Source organism: Cygnus olor, chromosome 5 (genome assembly GCF_009769625.2).
Source record: "Cygnus olor isolate bCygOlo1 chromosome 5, bCygOlo1.pri.v2, whole genome shotgun sequence".
In the NCBI taxonomy this organism is placed as follows: domain Eukaryota; kingdom Metazoa; phylum Chordata; class Aves; order Anseriformes; family Anatidae; genus Cygnus; species Cygnus olor.
The window spans coordinates 12,470,339-12,489,155 of record NC_049173.1 but is presented as its reverse complement, the minus strand read 5'-3'; the positions used below and the strand labels follow the sequence as shown (position 1 = coordinate 12,489,155).

General features: G+C 37.4%; 1 protein-coding gene across 3 annotated transcripts in view; it reads right to left on the bottom strand.

Annotated features, from left to right (window-relative positions):
• Positions 1 to 18,817, bottom strand: part of BEGAIN (brain enriched guanylate kinase associated) — a 114,164-nt gene that overhangs the window by 47,396 nt on the left and 47,951 nt on the right. For 2 of the 3 annotated variants that reach the window (XM_040559293.1, XM_040559294.1), the window contains 2 exons: positions 14,561 to 14,722; positions 8,482 to 8,548 (listed from right to left, as the gene is read on the bottom strand). In XM_040559293.1, coding sequence (XP_040415227.1) covers positions 8,482 to 8,548; positions 14,561 to 14,722 — 229 coding nt within the window. Of the gene's footprint in view, positions 1 to 8,481; positions 8,549 to 9,655; positions 9,772 to 14,560; positions 14,723 to 18,817 lie in introns of those variants that run through there. The other variant, XM_040559295.1, reaches the window with a different exon arrangement.

Genomic DNA, 18,817 nt, shown 5'->3' with positions numbered 1-18,817 from the left:
TTACCGGCCTGATCTAATTTGTCCGGCAGAGTTAAATTATAGAATTTATCTTTTTTTAATAAACATCACTGGCTGCTGATTAAAAAATGACCCGTGGCAGAGTCTGATATCTCTTCTTGATTTCCAAATAGAATAATATTATTAAAGATAACACTGTGGGGCTATAGTGATTTGTCTGAGGATTTTGATCTCCATGCTCTATGACATTTCACTGGAAGAATGATTTGCTCTTAATATTATATTCAACCTTGTACTTGGAGAGGTCTTATAAAGATTTGTTTCCTTGACTACCCCATGTCACAGTCTTGAAATGTAATTCCATAGCGGTACAAGAAAAAAAAAAATCCAGCACTGGTGTATAATTAATAAAGTATCACAGAAAGAAATGTGGTTAGAAAACTGCTGTCAAGGTGCTGTTTCTGAAGCAAAGACATGCTTTTAATTGCAAATGATTTGTCAGATATATGCAGGATGATTATTTACCTTCCCACTATAAAAAGTACTAGTGTTAGTCTAAAGTTTCTTCATGTGGACAGGCATGCATTGACTGAGGTCAACAGGAACATAGCCATTCTGATCAGGATACACCAATTTATACTACTTATCACTGACAGCTGAATCAATTTGCTCCTTCTTTGAAATAAGACCAACCTACACCATGTAAAAAGAACTGCTTATATCTGCTCCTCCTGCTAGAGGTGACAGTGCCATCTGGAAATATATCTGAGACTTTCAGTTCGATGAATGCCCCATGTTACATGAGCTAAAGGAAAAGGCACTTCTCACCTCTTATCCAGATCATTTGGAATGGAAATCTGAACAGAAAAATTAGTATAAACAGCGACACTTTGTTTATCTAAATTAAATGAATGTAGCCTGGCCCTATTCTGGGGAAGGGTCCTGTCATTCCTGGCCTGGGTTCTGCTTATATATGGACTTCAATATAAAATATGGATGAAGGGGGTGTTACTGCACTTCCTGATTACTCCCCTAAGCAGGAACTAGCTGGCTGCTCAGTAGCAGTTGCTTTGCAATTTCTCCACAGGATGAGTCTCTGTACAAGTGGTTGCACAGATGAAGTTAAGAGCAGCACATCTGTACCCTGTAACCCTGACTTATCCCACTGTATTTCGTTCATTTGGTCAGGATTTTACTCCAGGCACTAGATATCATCTGTGGCTAAAAGTTTATTTGCTGTTTATCTGTCTGATCTGTTTGATCTTGCTAACTTAGGACCAGTTCTTTAGGGAATCAGCTGTGCTTAGGGTCAGCTGTTTATAATTGAACACAATCAGCTCACTGTCTAACCTCACTGGTAATGTGGCCTACTTGTTGGAAGCCAGAGGTGTGGTTTTACTTGCCATCATCCTCCCCAGTATTGCAATTATGCTTGAAAAAAATATACCTATCAGCTTCTCAAGAGCCTTTCTAAGCTGGGTAGTCAGCTTCCCACTCTGTGCTCTTTCTGCTAGTAATTCAGCTGAAGCTGACAAAACATGCTTATAGTCTGTCTGTGTGTCTCCCACATTCCACATCAGTGGCATGTCTTTCCAGAATAGCCCTACTGGAAAACAAAATGCTAAATAAATTATGTTTGGAGGGACAAGAGGTGGTGTTGATTGATTGTAATTTTCTGAAGTAAATGTAATAGTACCTTCTGATGCTGTGTTAGTGCAGCAGATTGAAAGAAGAGATGCGTGTTTCTGAAGAAAAAAAAAGTTTACAACTCTTTTGAGCAAAGAGGACTCTGCTTGAGGTACAAGCCATGTGTGGTAAGTGATACAAGGTCTTACGATGTTGATGATCCCATATGCTGAAAGTACAGTTCGGTGAGCATGAGGGATCCAAATAGAACAAGAGAGTATACAAATCAGTCTTCCTCTCTCCCCCCTCTTTTCATTTTCTCTCCACAAAAGTCATTATCTTATGTGAATTAATTCTGCATTCCCTCCTGTACATTATAAATGACATGGTCTTAAGTTCTGTATCTGCTCTACTATTTCATAAAGGTACTTTTCTTTATTTTGAAATAAAATAGATTATAGAAACAGATGACAGAAACTTTCTAGGTGAAGCTGGTCTAGATGAGCCAATACTCTCTCTCTCTCTCTCTCTCTCTCTTCTGATGAACTCTGTCTTTGATATTTTCTATTTATGTTGTAAACAGGATATATGTAGCTGGCATCAGAAATTAGATTGAAGAGAACCTAACATGTGTTTTGATCATTTCTGGAGACACTAGATTTGGGTAGAGAAGACTTGGGAGTTATTTGGAAATTTGCTCTTTGATGAACAATTTTCCTTGCTGATGACCTTGGCCAAGACCCTTCACTCTCCTGCACTTTGTCTTCCACGTTCATAGATGCTTTCATGAAAGACTTTGATGTGTGGGGTGCCTGCCACACTGTACCTTTTCAGGCTTACTCTTACTTGTTCTCTTTCCCTTTCCTGGTGATGAACTGACAGATAATCACAAGGGCTAAAGCACTATAAGAAAGGCAGAGGTCAAGGATACCAAGTCCCAGATTTTATTATTGTTATTATTATTATTTATTATTATTATTTATATTTTATTCTTTTCAGTTACTTTGAAAACAACAGCTTTTTCTATTCTTATCTGGCCAAGAGGGTAGCTCTGGGAATGTCCTGACAGGTAGAGACTGAACCATGGAGATTGGGATGAAGAAAAATATTATTTAAAAGTTCAGATATCAGAAATGCGTAAGGGGGTGCCAAGAGGTAAGACATGTTGAGAAGTAAAAAGCTCTGGAGCTCTGTCATCATTAAACAAAGAAGATATTGGAGGTGAGGAGTGTCCTTTGTCACTTTACAGCTCCCCTAGGTTGCCAGTGCTTGTGGAAGACATCCTACTAAGAGGGAAAGACATAGCAGAATAACTCTATGGTTTCAGAAAAAGGAAAGAGTTTCCAGAACAGTCTTTCATGATATTGTGCTTATGTACATTAACTAAGAAGAGGCCAGTTCTCACAGGAAGTGAATCTCCATTCAGAGAGTGTTGGAGAAAGGACGGAGGATGCCTGTAAGCCTGTGTGCATGACTGTGCTTGTGTGAGGCACAGCTGTTCCCCCAGTTTATACAAGGCTGCAAAACTGACAGATCTACTTAGTTTGAGTCTGTGTAGTTGCTATGGGTGTTAATGTGTGTGGGTTTAAAAGGCTGGTCTTATAGCCTATCTGGCTTTTTTTTTTTTTTAACCTGGAAAATTAATGTGAAAAGAATTAGTGAGAGATGGAGAAGATATTTAATGCAAAATGCCTGTAAGCATAAAAAGATGAAAGCTAAAGACCTCTTAGAAATGCATTTTTTCAACCACTATTTTTATAAATGACATGTTTTTGTAGCATATATGGTCACTTCCTTCCTTAGAAATGTTGTTTTGCAGTTGTTTTAGTCCACAAAGCACAGACCTTCTCTGGATTCTGCCTCAGCTAACCAACCAGTATAAATTTCTCTTGAAATTCACAGCTGCCTTCACTGAATGTGAGTAAATGAGCCTGTCAGGTTGAGCTGACTCTAAACTTTTCTTGTCTTTGGGATGCAAATGCTTTTAAGTATATTTAGGTCATCTCTGCTTCTTTTTCATGGGACATGTTGGGGGTTGGGGTGGGGGGAGGGAGATCCACAAGATATTTTTCATAAAGGAACTAAACCAAAAAAGATGTACTTTAAATCAGTGTGTTCAAAGTCATTGTCAAAGTTGTCATCCTCTTGCAGGAAGCCAAATATGCTGGGCTTCTACTTTCCTTAGGTTTGCACAGAAATAGGCAGACTTTTTTTCCATTGTTATCATCATTCGGTTGTGGTTTAAACTATTTTAGGGAGTCACTGATAGCTGTCATGAGAAACTCAGTCTAGTGAAAGGTTTAAACTCCAAAGTCAAGGCACTGGGCTCATCCTGGTAGCCAGGTGGTTTTAATGCCTGACTGGAGTTGTTCATCAAATTCCTCCCCATTTCATATTCTCTGCCTTCCTGGCCTGGACATCCAGGACTTTGCTTACTTTAAAATGACAATTCCCTGACACAAAGCTTCAGAGCATGGCTGAAAATTACTCAGCTCATATTTAATTCATCTTTGAATTTCCTTAGCTGGAGATGCTTGGGTACATATGGCCAGCAGAGTGGAAAGCCCCAGATATTCAAGAGCTGGATAAATAACTGTTAATAACATAAAGTATTTGCTGTACCTTTTAGTCCTCCTCTAACTCAATGGCAGAGGAAGAAACAGGATAGAAATCAGCACAGTGCTCAGATATTGTAGCATTTCAGATCTGATAGTCCTTAATGCAAATCCCTCTTTACTGCTAGTTTATATAATAATTTCTTCCAACTTACACCCCCCAGCCTGGCTCAACATGAATGAAAAATCAGGCATTTATGTGGTGTAACAGTTTTAATTTTGACAGATGGTAACATATAGTATGCATGGTGTGCAGAAGGATGATGCTGGTTTTGCACAGAAGGAACTGAAGCCCTGCTGGCTGGGCCTGGTGGGGCTGGTGCCCAGCAGCTCCTGTGCTGCTGAGCATAGGAGTCCAGTCATGATGTCCCTGGTGTCTGACAGTACTCACTATTGTTTACAGTGTCAAGAGGTCCTGAACCAGTGCTGAGAGAGAAGATATATATATATATATATATATCCTTAAAAACAGCAACCAAACCCAATTGACCTGGCGATGACACTTTGAAGAACATGAGGTTCTTTGTACCAACACATCAAGGTGTTGGTTTGGTGGCAGGCTTCCTGGAGATGGGTCGGCAGACCAAGGAGTAATGGGAGTAAGGGTTTACAAAGTGTGCGTGTTCTAGATAGTTCCCAGATCATCAGACGATCAGACAGCACAGTTTCTTCCCCCTGTTCCCCTTCCCTGTCCATCTCCATTGCTGTCTGTGCAGATAGCATGACTTTTAGACCAAACAGAGGTGTAAGTTTTGCCTTCTTGAAGGACTTGGCACCAGAACTAATCTTATACAATGTAGGAGTCTGCCAAACTTCCTAGATACAAGAGAGGTATTTTAAGGTCTTTCTGGGGAATAAGGTCTCATGAGCAATTTGCAGCTGGATTTCTGGAATCAGATTTTCAAGAACATTCAAAATGCAAATGGAGGAGGAGAAATGGGTGTGATTTTCATTATCATTTAGATTTATTAAGCAGCTATTATTAGGTATCTATTAGTTCTTCCCAAATGTAAACACCATTAAAATGTGGTTTATAGCTTTAGAGGTAAAACACACATCTAGCTACAACAGAAAACCTTAAAACTTCAGAATATTTTTAAAATAAGTGAGGATCATATGCAGAATACACTTAAATTGAGATTATATAAAAGATTTCTTAATGTGTGTTTGTGAGGGCTTGTATAATCTACTTGCAAATGCTGCTTGTGACCAGCAAGACCATGGCAGAGCATCTTCAGGAAACTAAGACCAGCATCAGGGAAAGTAAAGAATACTGGTAACAACTGCAATTAGATAAGAAAAAAAAAAGTTCTTTAATTCAATAGTCCTGTGATAAAATCACAGTACAAAATTTAAGGACTCTGCTTAGTCTGTTACTACAACATAAAAGAAAAAAAAAAAGAATTATAAAGCTTAATTATTTAAGAAGGACAGTTCGCATATTCCCCAGCTTCACCAGTGCTTACAGGACCAAACAAATCTTCTCCACTTAAAGACTGTGGCTGTGTTAGCAACAGAAGTTTATACAAGTAGTGACAGCAGAGTCTTAGTTTTTTGCCTCTATGGTGTCATCTATTTAGTCTTGTCCAATTTAATACAGCAAACTCTCCACTGATTTCAAGGTTGCATTTTTTAGTCCTTAGCCAACACAGACACTCTGGTTTATATTTTTATTTAGAGTTCTGATGTGACAGAGGTTTCAATTGGATAACATTTGCTGTGATCAGAAGTGTGCTTTCAAATATTTTTAAATATTTTATAGGTTAGCACTCAAAAGGAAGCAGAGCCTAGAAGAAAAATAACTGCTACTTCAGCTTCTTTTCTGTGACTGCTGATGAATTAATGATTATTTTTTACACCCCTTATCCCAATAACAGGCAAAAAAAAAAAAAAAGCTTTAACATTCAGGGTATCCAAAAATCATTAGAAGGAGGAGGCCAGGGTGGAGTCCCAGATTAGTTATGATGAGCTGGGGCCAGCCCCTGGGAAAGGGGAATTCTGAAAGGGATCACCTGTAAAGGCAGGGAGAAAGGGTTCTCCTGGGAGCATCCCAGGTCACCCTCAGGCAGGGAGAGCCAAGGGGGACATCTTCTTTTCCCTATTACTTTTGACACATTAAATGGTCAAAACTTGTGTAAGAATCTGAGTGTACACATGTGCATATATACACACATACATATACACAGAGAGATGGGGAAGGGGAGATGGGGAGAAAATAAATATGTGGTTTATGTATTTGGATTTGCATAAAGGTAGAGAAATCAAAGACTTTTGATTTTCGAATGTCAAACTGAATAAATTAGACCAAAAAAATAAACACAGCTGCTCCTCTTAAATAGGAAAGGGAGAGAAAGGTATCCAAGGGCACAGTCCACCATAAGCTGTTGACTAGCCAGACCAGCTGTTATTTAATCCAACTTGCTATGAAGTATTGACAGTTTTTGAAATAACCTGAAGATCAAACAATTTAGTACTGTTAGTACTGTTTTTTTTTCTTTTTCTATTTTTTTCCCAGTATGGTACTATTTCTTGCACTTTTTTTTGTTTTAAGTAGAATTTCCGTCTGATTTTTTGTTTGGTTTTATTTTGTGTCTTTAGTTTCAGTGTTTCAGAAGGCAAAGCAGTCTGAATTTAAGTAGTATACAGAGCCTCGTTGATCTTCTTCAAGCCTCTGAAGCTGCCTTCGATGATTGTCATACTAATGGGATAAAGGTACAGTGCTCCGTGGAAGCAGTCTTGCTTCTTCCTGAAATCTTTGCTCTGGGTTTTAAGTGGATGCTGAAACAGCAGTTTAAAAATTCTTTGCTTTGATCTGAAGTGCCTGTTAAAAAAGCATGGATTTCCTGGAGTCCTTTCTTTCTTTCTTTCTTTTTTTTTTTTTTTTAAATATATATATATAAATTGTTATTTCTTTTACCAGTCAGAATGCAGTTACTTTATTTCTCTTTTGTAGCATATATGTAATAAATATTAGGCCAAAGAAGAAGGTAAATTCCTGAAGTGATTTGGATAAAAGGAAAAGGAATGTAACAAGAGTGGAGAAAAAAACAACATAAGATCAAATGTTTTTATGCTTGTATGTAAAAAAAAAAAAAAAAAATCAGCTCTAACCCAGCTGAAACTTTGCCCTGTTGTTAGCCAGCTAAAAAGCATCAGTACTTCATTCATTGCCAGCTATTTAAACAGACTGTTGAGATAAGAATAATGACATTTTCAAAAATTTCTTTCCAGTTCCTTTGTAAAGGGTGGTGTCTCTCGAGTATGTTGCCAAGGTCCCTACTTATTTTCAAAGCACAATAATCTGTTGCCCTCACTTCAAGCAGCCCACCCATGCAAATGTTATGTATGAGACCTATGTAAAATGTAGGCTTAATGTAGCATCCTTAGAGCAGTATGTCAGGACTCTGCCTGGACATATATCCTGTAAGTTCATGGCTGTGCACTGTTCTGGCTTGGGACGTGCCAGTTTTGGGGCTGGGCAGCAAGGAGAGCAGGAATGACCGATCATACTGATCTAGGAGAGGAAGCTTCTCGGGTTGTGTTCATGACCTGAAGATTTTCAAATCAAAATAATTGTTGTTTTCCTCTTTAAACATTACCGGTACATTTCTCTCTAACTTTTCTCCTAGCAATGATGCCCCAGTAGCATTAGTAATGAGCCACAGCATTAAAGACATTGCCATTTCTCTTTAACATCTTCAATCCATTTTGAACAAGTGGTGCTGTGTCTTGTAATATTTTCCCTAAAAGTGGAGACAATAAATGGTGCACTGATTTCCTCGCTTGGTTACTAATTGGCTTGTGACAGTGACATTGACATTGTAGTTGCAGATACATGCAGATTGGAAATTAATATGCTGAGATTGATAGTTATGACAGCGTATAAAAGTCAGGCTATCCAAGCTATATTAAATCACTTAATAAAATATGTGTGAAAGTATCTAAGAAGCATGAGAAAACGTTGAATTACCTTATTTAAATTTGTTACTTAATGAAAACATAAATATTTAAAACCCACAAAGTTATTAACTAAATTAATGAGAATTATTTTAAAGCTACAATTTACTCAGCCAGATCATCAGCAAATGCAATCTCCATTTAAATTAATGGAGACATACCATCTTACACAGCTTGGGCTCTGGAATGTGATATTGATAAAGCCATATATCATTTTTTTAAGCATAATGCATTTGGAGTATGTATGTTTGTCCTAGGATTTAAGAACCATAAAAACACATTTGATATTTAAAAAAAAAAAAAAAGTTCACTTATGATAACTTACCATTCTGTAAAGTTTATCTTCCAGATCCTGATTAATTCTTTGTAAGGCTAGGTAATTGTTTTGTATCCTAAAACAAAGATGATATAATGTAATTTCATGTATTGTTCTTTGTGTTGTTTTTTCACCTGTAATCTTCACATCAGTACAAAACCTTGGCTTTACACTACTTGAAATCTATTTTCTTATCACTCCTGTTGCCAGTCAGTGGTTGCCTTTGAAAGATAATTACCACTTACTTCCTAAACAAACTTCTTTGTAATTTTTGCTTACTATATTTAGTGGCAACTTCCATCAAGAAGTGAAAATGTGTTTGCTGTTCTGCACTTGTGTGCAGACATGCATCACAGCTTCATAACTTGCACAAAGGCATTGTAGTTTTTCATCAGGCTCAGGAATAACACATCAGGCAGGAGACATGAGCTTTCTACTTAGACACTACAGAAAGAGAATTACCAGGCTCTCTTAATATGGAGAATTGCAGCAGAAACCTAATGACTGCAGTAAAAGCAACATGCAGGCAATTCCACATGACTTAGAAGAGAATACTCTTTTGACAAAAGTTCAAGGAATTGCACCTCCTTGAACCTGAGCAACACATCTTATTTTTTCCAGCAAATAAATTTAGATAGTGTGGCCTGGAAAAGGTGTGTACTTATTTTCATCAGCACTGAGGGTTTTAACGGACTCACAAAATGAAGCTTCCCTGCTTATTCCAGAGCAATACACCAAAGAAAAGTTTGTCTGTACATCTTTAGGTTCCTTGGATTGTAACCTCAGTACTGTTGTGAGCAAACTGCATAGCCTATGGGAAAAGCCTTCCTATTTCAGTAGTAGCTGTGCCTTTCTGTCCACAGAAGATAAAGAGGGTAGCTCCTTGCTTTTGTTGGTACATACCATTTCAGCAGGGTGTATAATAAATGTAAAGCCAATGTTAGAAGTTCAGCTGTAAAAAGTTTGTCTGAATGCATCTAAATATTTGCACTGAGAATGTTAGGTCAATAGGTCGAGGTATTTTAAGGGGTAAGTTGATTTTAGGCAATGTGCTAGAGAATTGTATAAGAGCGAACTCAGACGTAATACACATTCATTCAGCACAAAGCCACTTTGTGTGAGAAGCCTGAACCTGGATTTAGTTTCCACAATGACCAGCAAGGGATTGGAATTAAAGAATTACCTTTGAGTTATCCTGTGGATAGGAGTGGCTGCTGAAATCAGAACTGAGATGTGCATTCAGCCCATGCCATGGTTACGAATGGAGGGGTCCATCCCACCCCTTCCTTGCAGTGACAGTTCAGGTCTCTCCCTCCTTCTGTTGCCATGGAGATTTTCTTTCCAGTTGCATAAACCAAATCCTCCATTCAGGGGCAGGCCAGGGGCTGGCAGTGCCTCTTGCAAGGCTCCCAGTTATACCATAACATCTGCCACACAGCTCTGAGAGGAAAGCTCTGTGCTGAGGACAGATGCTTTGTGGGCATCCCCACAGATGAAGCTCCCAGGGGCACAGAGATTCAGCCCAGGCTTGGGGTGGCCATTTCAAATATATATTGTTAGTCTTGGGAAAATTTTGGTGTACTGCATATTTTACAGAGCTGCTGAACAGAGATTTCTGCCCTGTGAGGAAGATGGATGGTAAATGGTGTTTGCAAAGGTGGTGACCTCAATGGGCTGGAAACTTGTGAGACTTTTACTAACCTATGGCTCAGTCATTACTCACAAGTTCTCACAATGCCATTGTGTAAATGTCCAGGTGTCTTAAAGGATTGACTGAAGTTCATGGATCTCTGCATTCTCCATGTTCCTGTTAGATGCAGCATTTGCTACTAAGCTTCTTTATAGACGTTTATTTGTGCAGCTGCAGATATACTTGGCATTTTCACAGGTATTTAGCTAAAGTCAACACAACGGAGAGAAATCTCAGGATACCCTGTACCCATCTTTTCATGGCAAAGGAGAAGGCAGAGATGATTTTGATAAGTTAGTAGAAGTGAGGAGGCTTAAAGTGGCTTTGTCTGCAGAGAGCTACTCAGCACTAGTACTTATGTTGTTGGTTGGACTGCATGCCATGGTGTGGGGAACAAGGATTTGTAAAAATAAGATAGAACCTGCTGGCTGAGACCAGAGGTGCCCTAGTGTCTCGTCAGTCATGGTCTGCAGCTTTTCTCAAGTAAATCAAAATAGAACAGATTAAATATATTTTGTAGCAAGCCTCTAGCATTTTGTGGCTCAGCTAGAGATGGTGTAAAACTGATGTCAAATTTAGCATCTGCAACTTCGTGAAAGTTTGCATGAGTTCAAAAGTATCTGCAAAAATTCATGAAAGAAAAGTGGAAAGAATATTGGTTCAGGGCTTTTCTAGCTCAAGCCTCTCTGTACCCTAGTCTGTTCTTCTGTATGGATCTACATGGAGAGCTCAAGGGAGATACTGAAGGTTCACATATTGAATGTTCACTTTACATGTCTTGAACAAAACCAGCAGTGATTACTACCTGGATATATGGCTTATTACAGTGGCAATGCATCAGTGGTTCTGCAGAGACCATTTTTCTCTTGGTGTGAATGACTGGAAGATCAGTTACCATTAAATAATCGTTCTTGGCTGGCAATGCTTCCTTTTTCTTTTTATTTTTTCTACAAAAAATTGCCTACTAGGCAAATCAAATCCAAACAGTAAATCTAAACCAAAAATCCACAGTATACAGGAAGCTGAGCTTCAAAATTTGTTTCTATTGAGAACAGTATGCAAAGGTAGTCAAAATAAGCACAAACGCTCACATATACCCAAACACATACACATGCACATACACATATAAAACCCAAATTGGAAATCCACTCTGCCAAAAGAAGTGTCAGCAAATGTGGGTGGCAAGAGGAGAAATGGACCCATAAGTATATGGAAGAAAGTGTTAAAGGGATAAAAGAACCCAGTAATCAAATCAATCTTTGGGCAACAGTGTGAAATAAAAGTGGAGTAGGGAAAATAATTCCAATTTGAAATGATCAGATGGGGAAATGGTAACTTAAACCTGTTTACAGGAAAAAACACAACAAAACAAAAAAAAACCCACCTAGATAACAAAAACCTTGTGAAGTATAAAACATTTTGATGTTGTAAATTTGTCTTTGTAAATAAAACAAAGAATAGGTCAGCTTCACTAACCCATGAAAATGGTTTAAGAATAAGCTCCTTTTATGTGAATTGATAACTTATATTTTTATGGCTTTTTTGTGTTGTTAAATTCATATACTTAGATGATACCCATGTGCCTCCACCAGTACATGTGCATCATGCATATATGTGCATGCATTAAATGCATGTTTAGATTCTCAGTTAAATTAGGGTCTACTGAGAAGTATTTAGACCACATTTAATGTTATGTATCAGTGCTCTAACACAGCAGACACCACATTTCTCTCTAAGACTACAGATCATCACTGAAGAGAAAGCCTGCACAAGTCTGTTTCCACTCTATTTCAAGCCCTCTTAAAGCCATGAGATATATCTAAAGTAAAACAGGCTTGTGCTGACCTGCAAAGAAGAGAATTTCAACCAGAGTGCAGTTTAGCTTTGAAGAGTGACTGTTAAAATAATAACTTCTTGTTCAAAAACCCTCTTCCTTATCTGTTATCACAAGTAATACTGGCTTTCTTATGAAAACAAGAGTTTCCCCCCTATTTATTTGAAAGCTAATGCAGCCATAGGATTTCTCTTCAGACAACCCTTTCAATCTATGGTATGTCTTGCTTTTGGTGAAAAAATTACGCATGTGTGCTAATCTTTGCACTGAAAATATATTTGTACGGGTTTACTCCTTGTGTCTTAAAATAACTGTACTCCCTGGTAAAAGCTAGGAAGGGAGACCTTGCACAGCTGGCACCCAGGGTGTGGTCTCGAGCAGGAAACCCAGCATGACTTTTGGAGAAAGGTTTTGGTTCCAAGATTGGTATTTGAGTATTATTAAAAAATTGACTTGAAAAAGCCATGCTGGTCACGTCAGATAGGGAGATCACTGTGAGGCATATGAACCCCCAATATATTTTCAGTCAGTTTTCAGAGCCAAAGCTATGAAGCTATGCTTTACAGTTAATATTTTCAAAACCGCTCAGCTCTGCCTTGCTCCGTCTCCCACTGGGACAAAAAAGAAAAAGAGGGGTCAAAAAGCTTGACCATGGAGCCAAGTAAATGACCTCCCTGTGAGGGTTAGAGAGAGGAGGCCTAGTAGTAATGCCATTCATTCTGTATGAGTTAAGAGGGTAAAGGCTTTCAGAAAGGAGTAGAAAAGGATGGCCATTCAGCCTCTCAGAAAAATTCTGCACTCCTTGATAATGGAAGTTTAATAACAGAAATGTTCTCTAGTATGCAACTGGGATCATGTTACACAGGGTTTATTTATTAGTAGCGGCTGAATTTATCTCCCTGTGCAGTGAATAAAGCAAGAAACATGTTATTGAAACTAATTCTGGTTCCTTGTTTTTCTCGCACTGTTTTTCCTCTGTGACGTTGCTGACACGCTTTTGGATGGCAGTTTTGTTTCCGACATTATTCTTTCCCAGGTTGGGAAACCTAGTCATTCAACTCGCTGTATGCCTTACTATTCTCAATAGAAACGTTTTTAAAGCTCACCTCATAAAATAATTTGGCTTCCATTATAATATATCTTCAGGGGAGTAATCACCTGCCTGAAACAATTTTTAATATGTTTTCTTCATAATACTGTACAATGTTCAATTAAACTATTGGAAAGCGAGTTCTACTAATCTGATGTTTAAGTACAATTGCTAGACTTTGCCATAAGCAAAACCAAGACTGTCTGACATGATTTTTGAAGGGTACTTAAATCATCAGTGCCCAATGAAGTTGATATGAGGCTTCTTACTGTCTTTTTAGAGAGACTGTATTTTGCCCCTTTGTTTTAATGAAAGTGGGATGCTCTGATAAGCATGGTGTAGGAATTATGACGACTGTGCCTGAAATAATGTTTCAAGAGAAAAGACTATTAGCGTTCCCTGTCCTTAAAGCTGTAATGGGACAAAACTACATCAAGAGCAAAGTTACTTTCAACAGGTCTACTCTAAGTGAAATGATAGGGAAAATATGTATTGTTGGCAAGAAAATGTTATAGAAAGCCTCCACAATGGTCATGATGGATATGTGTAGATTTCAAAATCATCATCCACCTGTTCATTTTGGCCTTGTTTTAGGAAGCCTCCCAGTTAGAGAAACACCTAAGGTATAAGTCCACAATAGGATGTTTCCTAGTTTGAGATCTTGCAGGCTAATTATTTTTTAAATTTTCATAGAGTTGTTTGGCTGGCTCAGTTATTTTGTAATTTCTGGCTTTGTTTGCGTTGTTTTTTTTTTTTTTTTTTCTGCAAAGTGTGAAAAAAATTTCTTTCGGTATAGCCCTGGAATGATTTGTTCTGAATTTTGTTTTGACTCATCCAGTGAATTAAATCAAATGGTTCAATTATCCACATAAGCTTAGGAAAGGTCTCACAAGAAATGCAAATACATTTCTGCATAAATGGATAATTGTAGGTTCAGAAGTTTTACAAACAAATGAAAGAATGGATATTAAGAATCACTGATAAATTTAAACTTTGTCTCAGCTTTGAATGAAGAAGGACCAAATTCCCTTTTATTCTATCAGTGCAATGGAGACTAACAACTGAAAATATGCAGCCAAATTCATTAAAATATTTTCTGTATATATACATATATACAGTATATGTGTATATATAGTGTGTTTATAGCCTTTGTGTAATGCAACATAGTACTACCCCACATGTATGATGTTTACACATAAACAATATGATAGATATATCTACCTATATATTTCTATTTGCATGTTTACTCTCAATACAAAGATATCTTATATATCATATGTACATAATTTATGTGGCATGTAATATATGTTCAGATATGTGATATATATATATATTTAGTATGAAAATACAATGTGTAGTCATCAAAATAATTTGTGTTTGAGAGTATATGTTTATATTTTTACTTACATATGCCTTTAACATAGCTGTTTGTAAATTCCTCAAAACTGTTTATTTCAAAAAGTTAGTTACTAACCTTCTCAGTTTTTCAGTTACTTTTTCAAGTTCCTCCTGAGCACGTCTCAATTCTATTTCAAGATACTGACGTGTAGAATCAAATTCCGTTTCAAGCATTTCCAGCTTATGGGTAGTGTACGATAGACGCTTTCGTAATTCCCCCTTCTGTTCTTGCAAAGTACTAGAAAAACAAAGACCACAGCTGTAGAATTTAGCTGCTCCTGAAAAGCTTTTCATGATCTACTCTTTGACCAATTCCCTATAGTATAAGTTGGCACTGAGCCAGAGAATTGTGCTTAATAATTTGTTTACTGCGCTTTGAAAATCTTCTGATTTAGACAGTTGACTATCTTCCCATCTGTCCTTTCTAGTGCATTTGTTGCTAATATCTCATTAGCCATAATGGAACATTTTGTGGAAGAACCCTCATTAAAAACAAAATACAGTCTAGAGTTTGGTTTCACACAGGAATTTTCATTTAGGGTTACCCCAAAATACAACGACTGAAGTAGCAGATATTTATAGAGCAGTGACTCTAAATAAAGTGTGCAAAACTATTCTTTGCCAATAGTCCAGGTTATAATATAATTTCTAGAGAAAGAAGATTTTGTTTCATTTGGATTGATCAGCACCTTACTTCCTACCTGTAGGGCTGCTAATGATGTTACTATTTAGGATTTCATCTGGAGAATTGTAAAATCAATTATTATTATATATCTTTCCCCATTTTCCTGCTTATTTGGGAGCAAAGACTTTCTAGGCACTGATGTAACCCCCTAATTTTTCACAGTACTTTCATCAGAAAGAATTTATGCCCTACTTGTAAGCTAGCATCTGTTACAATCCTTGAGAAAGCAAAGCAGTAAGCAGAGAATTTGGAGAGTGAGGAGGTTTTTCACTTTATTGATTTCTCTTTATTTTAGAGAGGATATAAAATAGCCTAAAATCAGGAGATGCAAACAAAATGTTTATTGTTATGGTCAAAATGCCATCTGCCCCAAACTGTCCCCCTGGATTTGCAGTGATGGTGATACTTTCCCTGACTATGCTACTTCAAGTGAGACAGTCTCCTCTTGCCTCAATTCTTATTTGCATGATGGAGATCTTTCCTCCTAGTCTATTTAGTTTGTAAGCTCCTCAATATTCTAATACATTTTCCAAGGGAACAGCGAGGTGGGAGTGATGTTACTGTAACTTGGTTCAGATACTGCTTCCTCTGCTAGTATTGAGCTGATCTCTTGGCTTCAGGCAGGAGCTCTGAGGCACCACAGAAATGCAGCCTGGAGTCACCTAGAGGGTGCAAAGAGGGCTACCACATGATGTGCTGTGTATTGCTTTACTTTTTTCTAAACATGAGATAATAATAATTCTTCATAAAAGAATGGCAAATCTTGATTCTCTTTGATGTCAAGTCAGTCCTGCCATCAGCTTCAGCAGACTAATATTCTGGGTCTTTAATTAGACAATAGAGGTGGAAACAACATGCCATTCATCAAGAAACACTCGTCTGAACTCACTTCAGTGGGACTGCCTTCTCCTCTACCAGCTGCTATAGGAGCTTCAGTAAGTTAATACAAAAGCTTTACAATTGCTGCTTACTTGATCCATGCAGCCTATATCTAGGAAACAGTCTAATGTTTTGCCAACACTGCTCTATTTCAATTACAGATATTGCGTGGTTACAGTTATACTTAGATTACCACTTGTAGTTATATTCTCTTAAAATAATATATTCTAATTCAGACATTTAATGCAGCTCCAGTTAATGTAATCATTTGGTTTTTATATCTCACTCTAGGAGTGAAATATAAATTATCTAGGAAATAAGAATCTGAACCCATGTTGCTCATTTCTACACATCCTCATTCATGAGGTTGTCACGTTATTCCACCTTTCACTTGCTCTGTTTCTGGCACATGGTTCTTGCTATTTATCTGCTCAATTTAGGAAAGAAGAGTGGTCAGTTTTCCTTCCTATAACCTGGAATCTTGGATTTTCTATGAAGTGTGAGTTACAGAGTCATAACATTACAGTGGGGTCTCACTCATTTGAGGTATTCAAAAGCTGTCTGAACGTGGTCCTGGGCAACCTGATCTGGGTGTCCCTGCTTGAGCAGTGGCTGGACCAGATGACCTCCAGAAAAGAGATTTAATCTCAAGTCTTCTGCTGTTTTAAAAATCCGCCCACTAACATTTGTATAAAAAGTGAACAGTAGCTCCTTGAGCTAAAAATGTCCAGGCTGCTGCTCTGTGCTGGACAAGTGCAGTTAATACAAGTTAAGCTAGATCAGGGGCAGTTACAACATCCTGCAGCACTGGGGAGTTTTGTTCAAGAGAAGAGTTTGACCTCAGGGGACTGGGAGGCTGTAGGGGTACAAATGAAATGGGAATGTGAGGAATGTTTAAGTCAGTAACAGCTGGTGACTGTGTGAAACAATCAAGCACATTCTAATGAGGCAAGGGAACAGTCTATATAGATGCACTATTTCACATAATGCTTTGGGTATCAAAGCACAGCTGTAACTTTGTAGAAAAAAAAAGGAAAAATGGTTAAAGTATAAGTTAGGCAACTTCAAAGTTATTCTCATTCAACAAACCATAACTCTTAAAAAACTGTCTGTCCGTACTATGAGCAAGAGTACCTTTTCTACTTGCTATATTACCCAAGCTGGAAAGATGGCATCCTGAAATTTATATTTTTAGAAAATGATATAAACCCTCCAAAACCTAATGGAATGTACTTTGGTTCATCTGATACATGAAAAAACATCTGGCTGTTTATAAGTAGAATTAATTTTTAGACAGGAACAGTACCATCTAGTATATAATGGGATTATTTAAGATGGGTTAGTAGATACACAACAGTGAATCATTATTAAAATACAAGTTGTTAGACAGAAAACTAAGAATTTTAGAAAGAAAGCATGGTCTCACAAAAATATGCTGAATAGCCTGAAACTTATAGCCACTTTTATGGGAGAAAGGAAGAAAGGGGGAAAGAGAGGAGAGAGAGAGGGAGAGAGAAAGAGGGAGGGAGGGAGGGAGGAGGGAAAGAAGGAAGGAAAGAACGAAGGAAGGAAGGAACGAAGGAAGGAAGGGGGAAAAGAAAGAGAGAAAAGAAAGAGAAAAGAAAAAGAGAAAAGAAAGGAAAAGGATCCCAACTGAGAAAGTACTGGGAAAGTATTTAAACATTTGATTCAATATCCTTCTTGAACCAGGCAAGTTCTGAAATGACTTAGTGAAACTAATGCTTATGGTAGTCTATCTATTGGCACAAATACAGAAGTTTTCCTGAATCTCAGACTGAAACTCTTGAATGGGTGTTAATAGCTATAGTACTACTAGAAGATTTCTCAGGATTCCCAGGATGGTTTAGATTTAAGCATGAATTGACCCTTATACATTACTGTTTTGAGGTAAAGCCTGCTGTTTTCTCTTGCTTCCAGTAATATATGAAAAAAAACACCTAAGAAGCAAAGGTAAGGAAAGTGGGAGAAAAAGTAGAAAGATGAAGACCATACAATGTCCCTAATTTAGTATCTATAATAGCAGAATCAGAAGCTCAGTTTTTGTTTTATACACATCTAAGGTATTTCATGAGCTTCTTCATTTGTTAAGAAACAGACATTCTTTCTCTGAATGCCTTCTCCCTCCCCCTCACTGTTACCTTCCAGTGTTATCACAGAATGCAATGCCTGAATCCTCTTTCCTGGTGCTGTTGTGTACTTTCCTGTTTTAGAAGGTCTTTTTATAAAGAATACTTCATTTTGTCATGTGCCACTGTAAATTTGGCAGTGGTAATTTCGACAGGGATGAAAAAAGAGAAAAGATAAAAAGTCAAAATATGGAGTCATGAAGTCAACCATTGAGCATTTTCCTGTTTCTCCAAGGTGACAAACTCCACACACTAGCTGCATTTTGATTCTGCTTGTCACATACAAGTTAATTAGAAAAGTTCACTGCACAATTTTTTTAATGCTGGTAAATCAATATATTTTAATTAGTATTTTTTCTTTGTTTTTTTTTTCCTTCATCATCAATATAATAAAGAATATATATATTCAGCAAACATATTTATATACATATATATTAAATAAATATATTTTAATATATATTTGCATATATATTTCTTAGTTAAAAAGTAAGAATTTAATTGAAAAAATGCTGCTAGGAGAAAGGAGAGGATTTATTTGCAAATAATAGTCTGTGGTAATCTGATAGTGCTATGCCTTAGGAAACACTGATCCTATATAGCACAGACTTCCTGAAACTCAGGC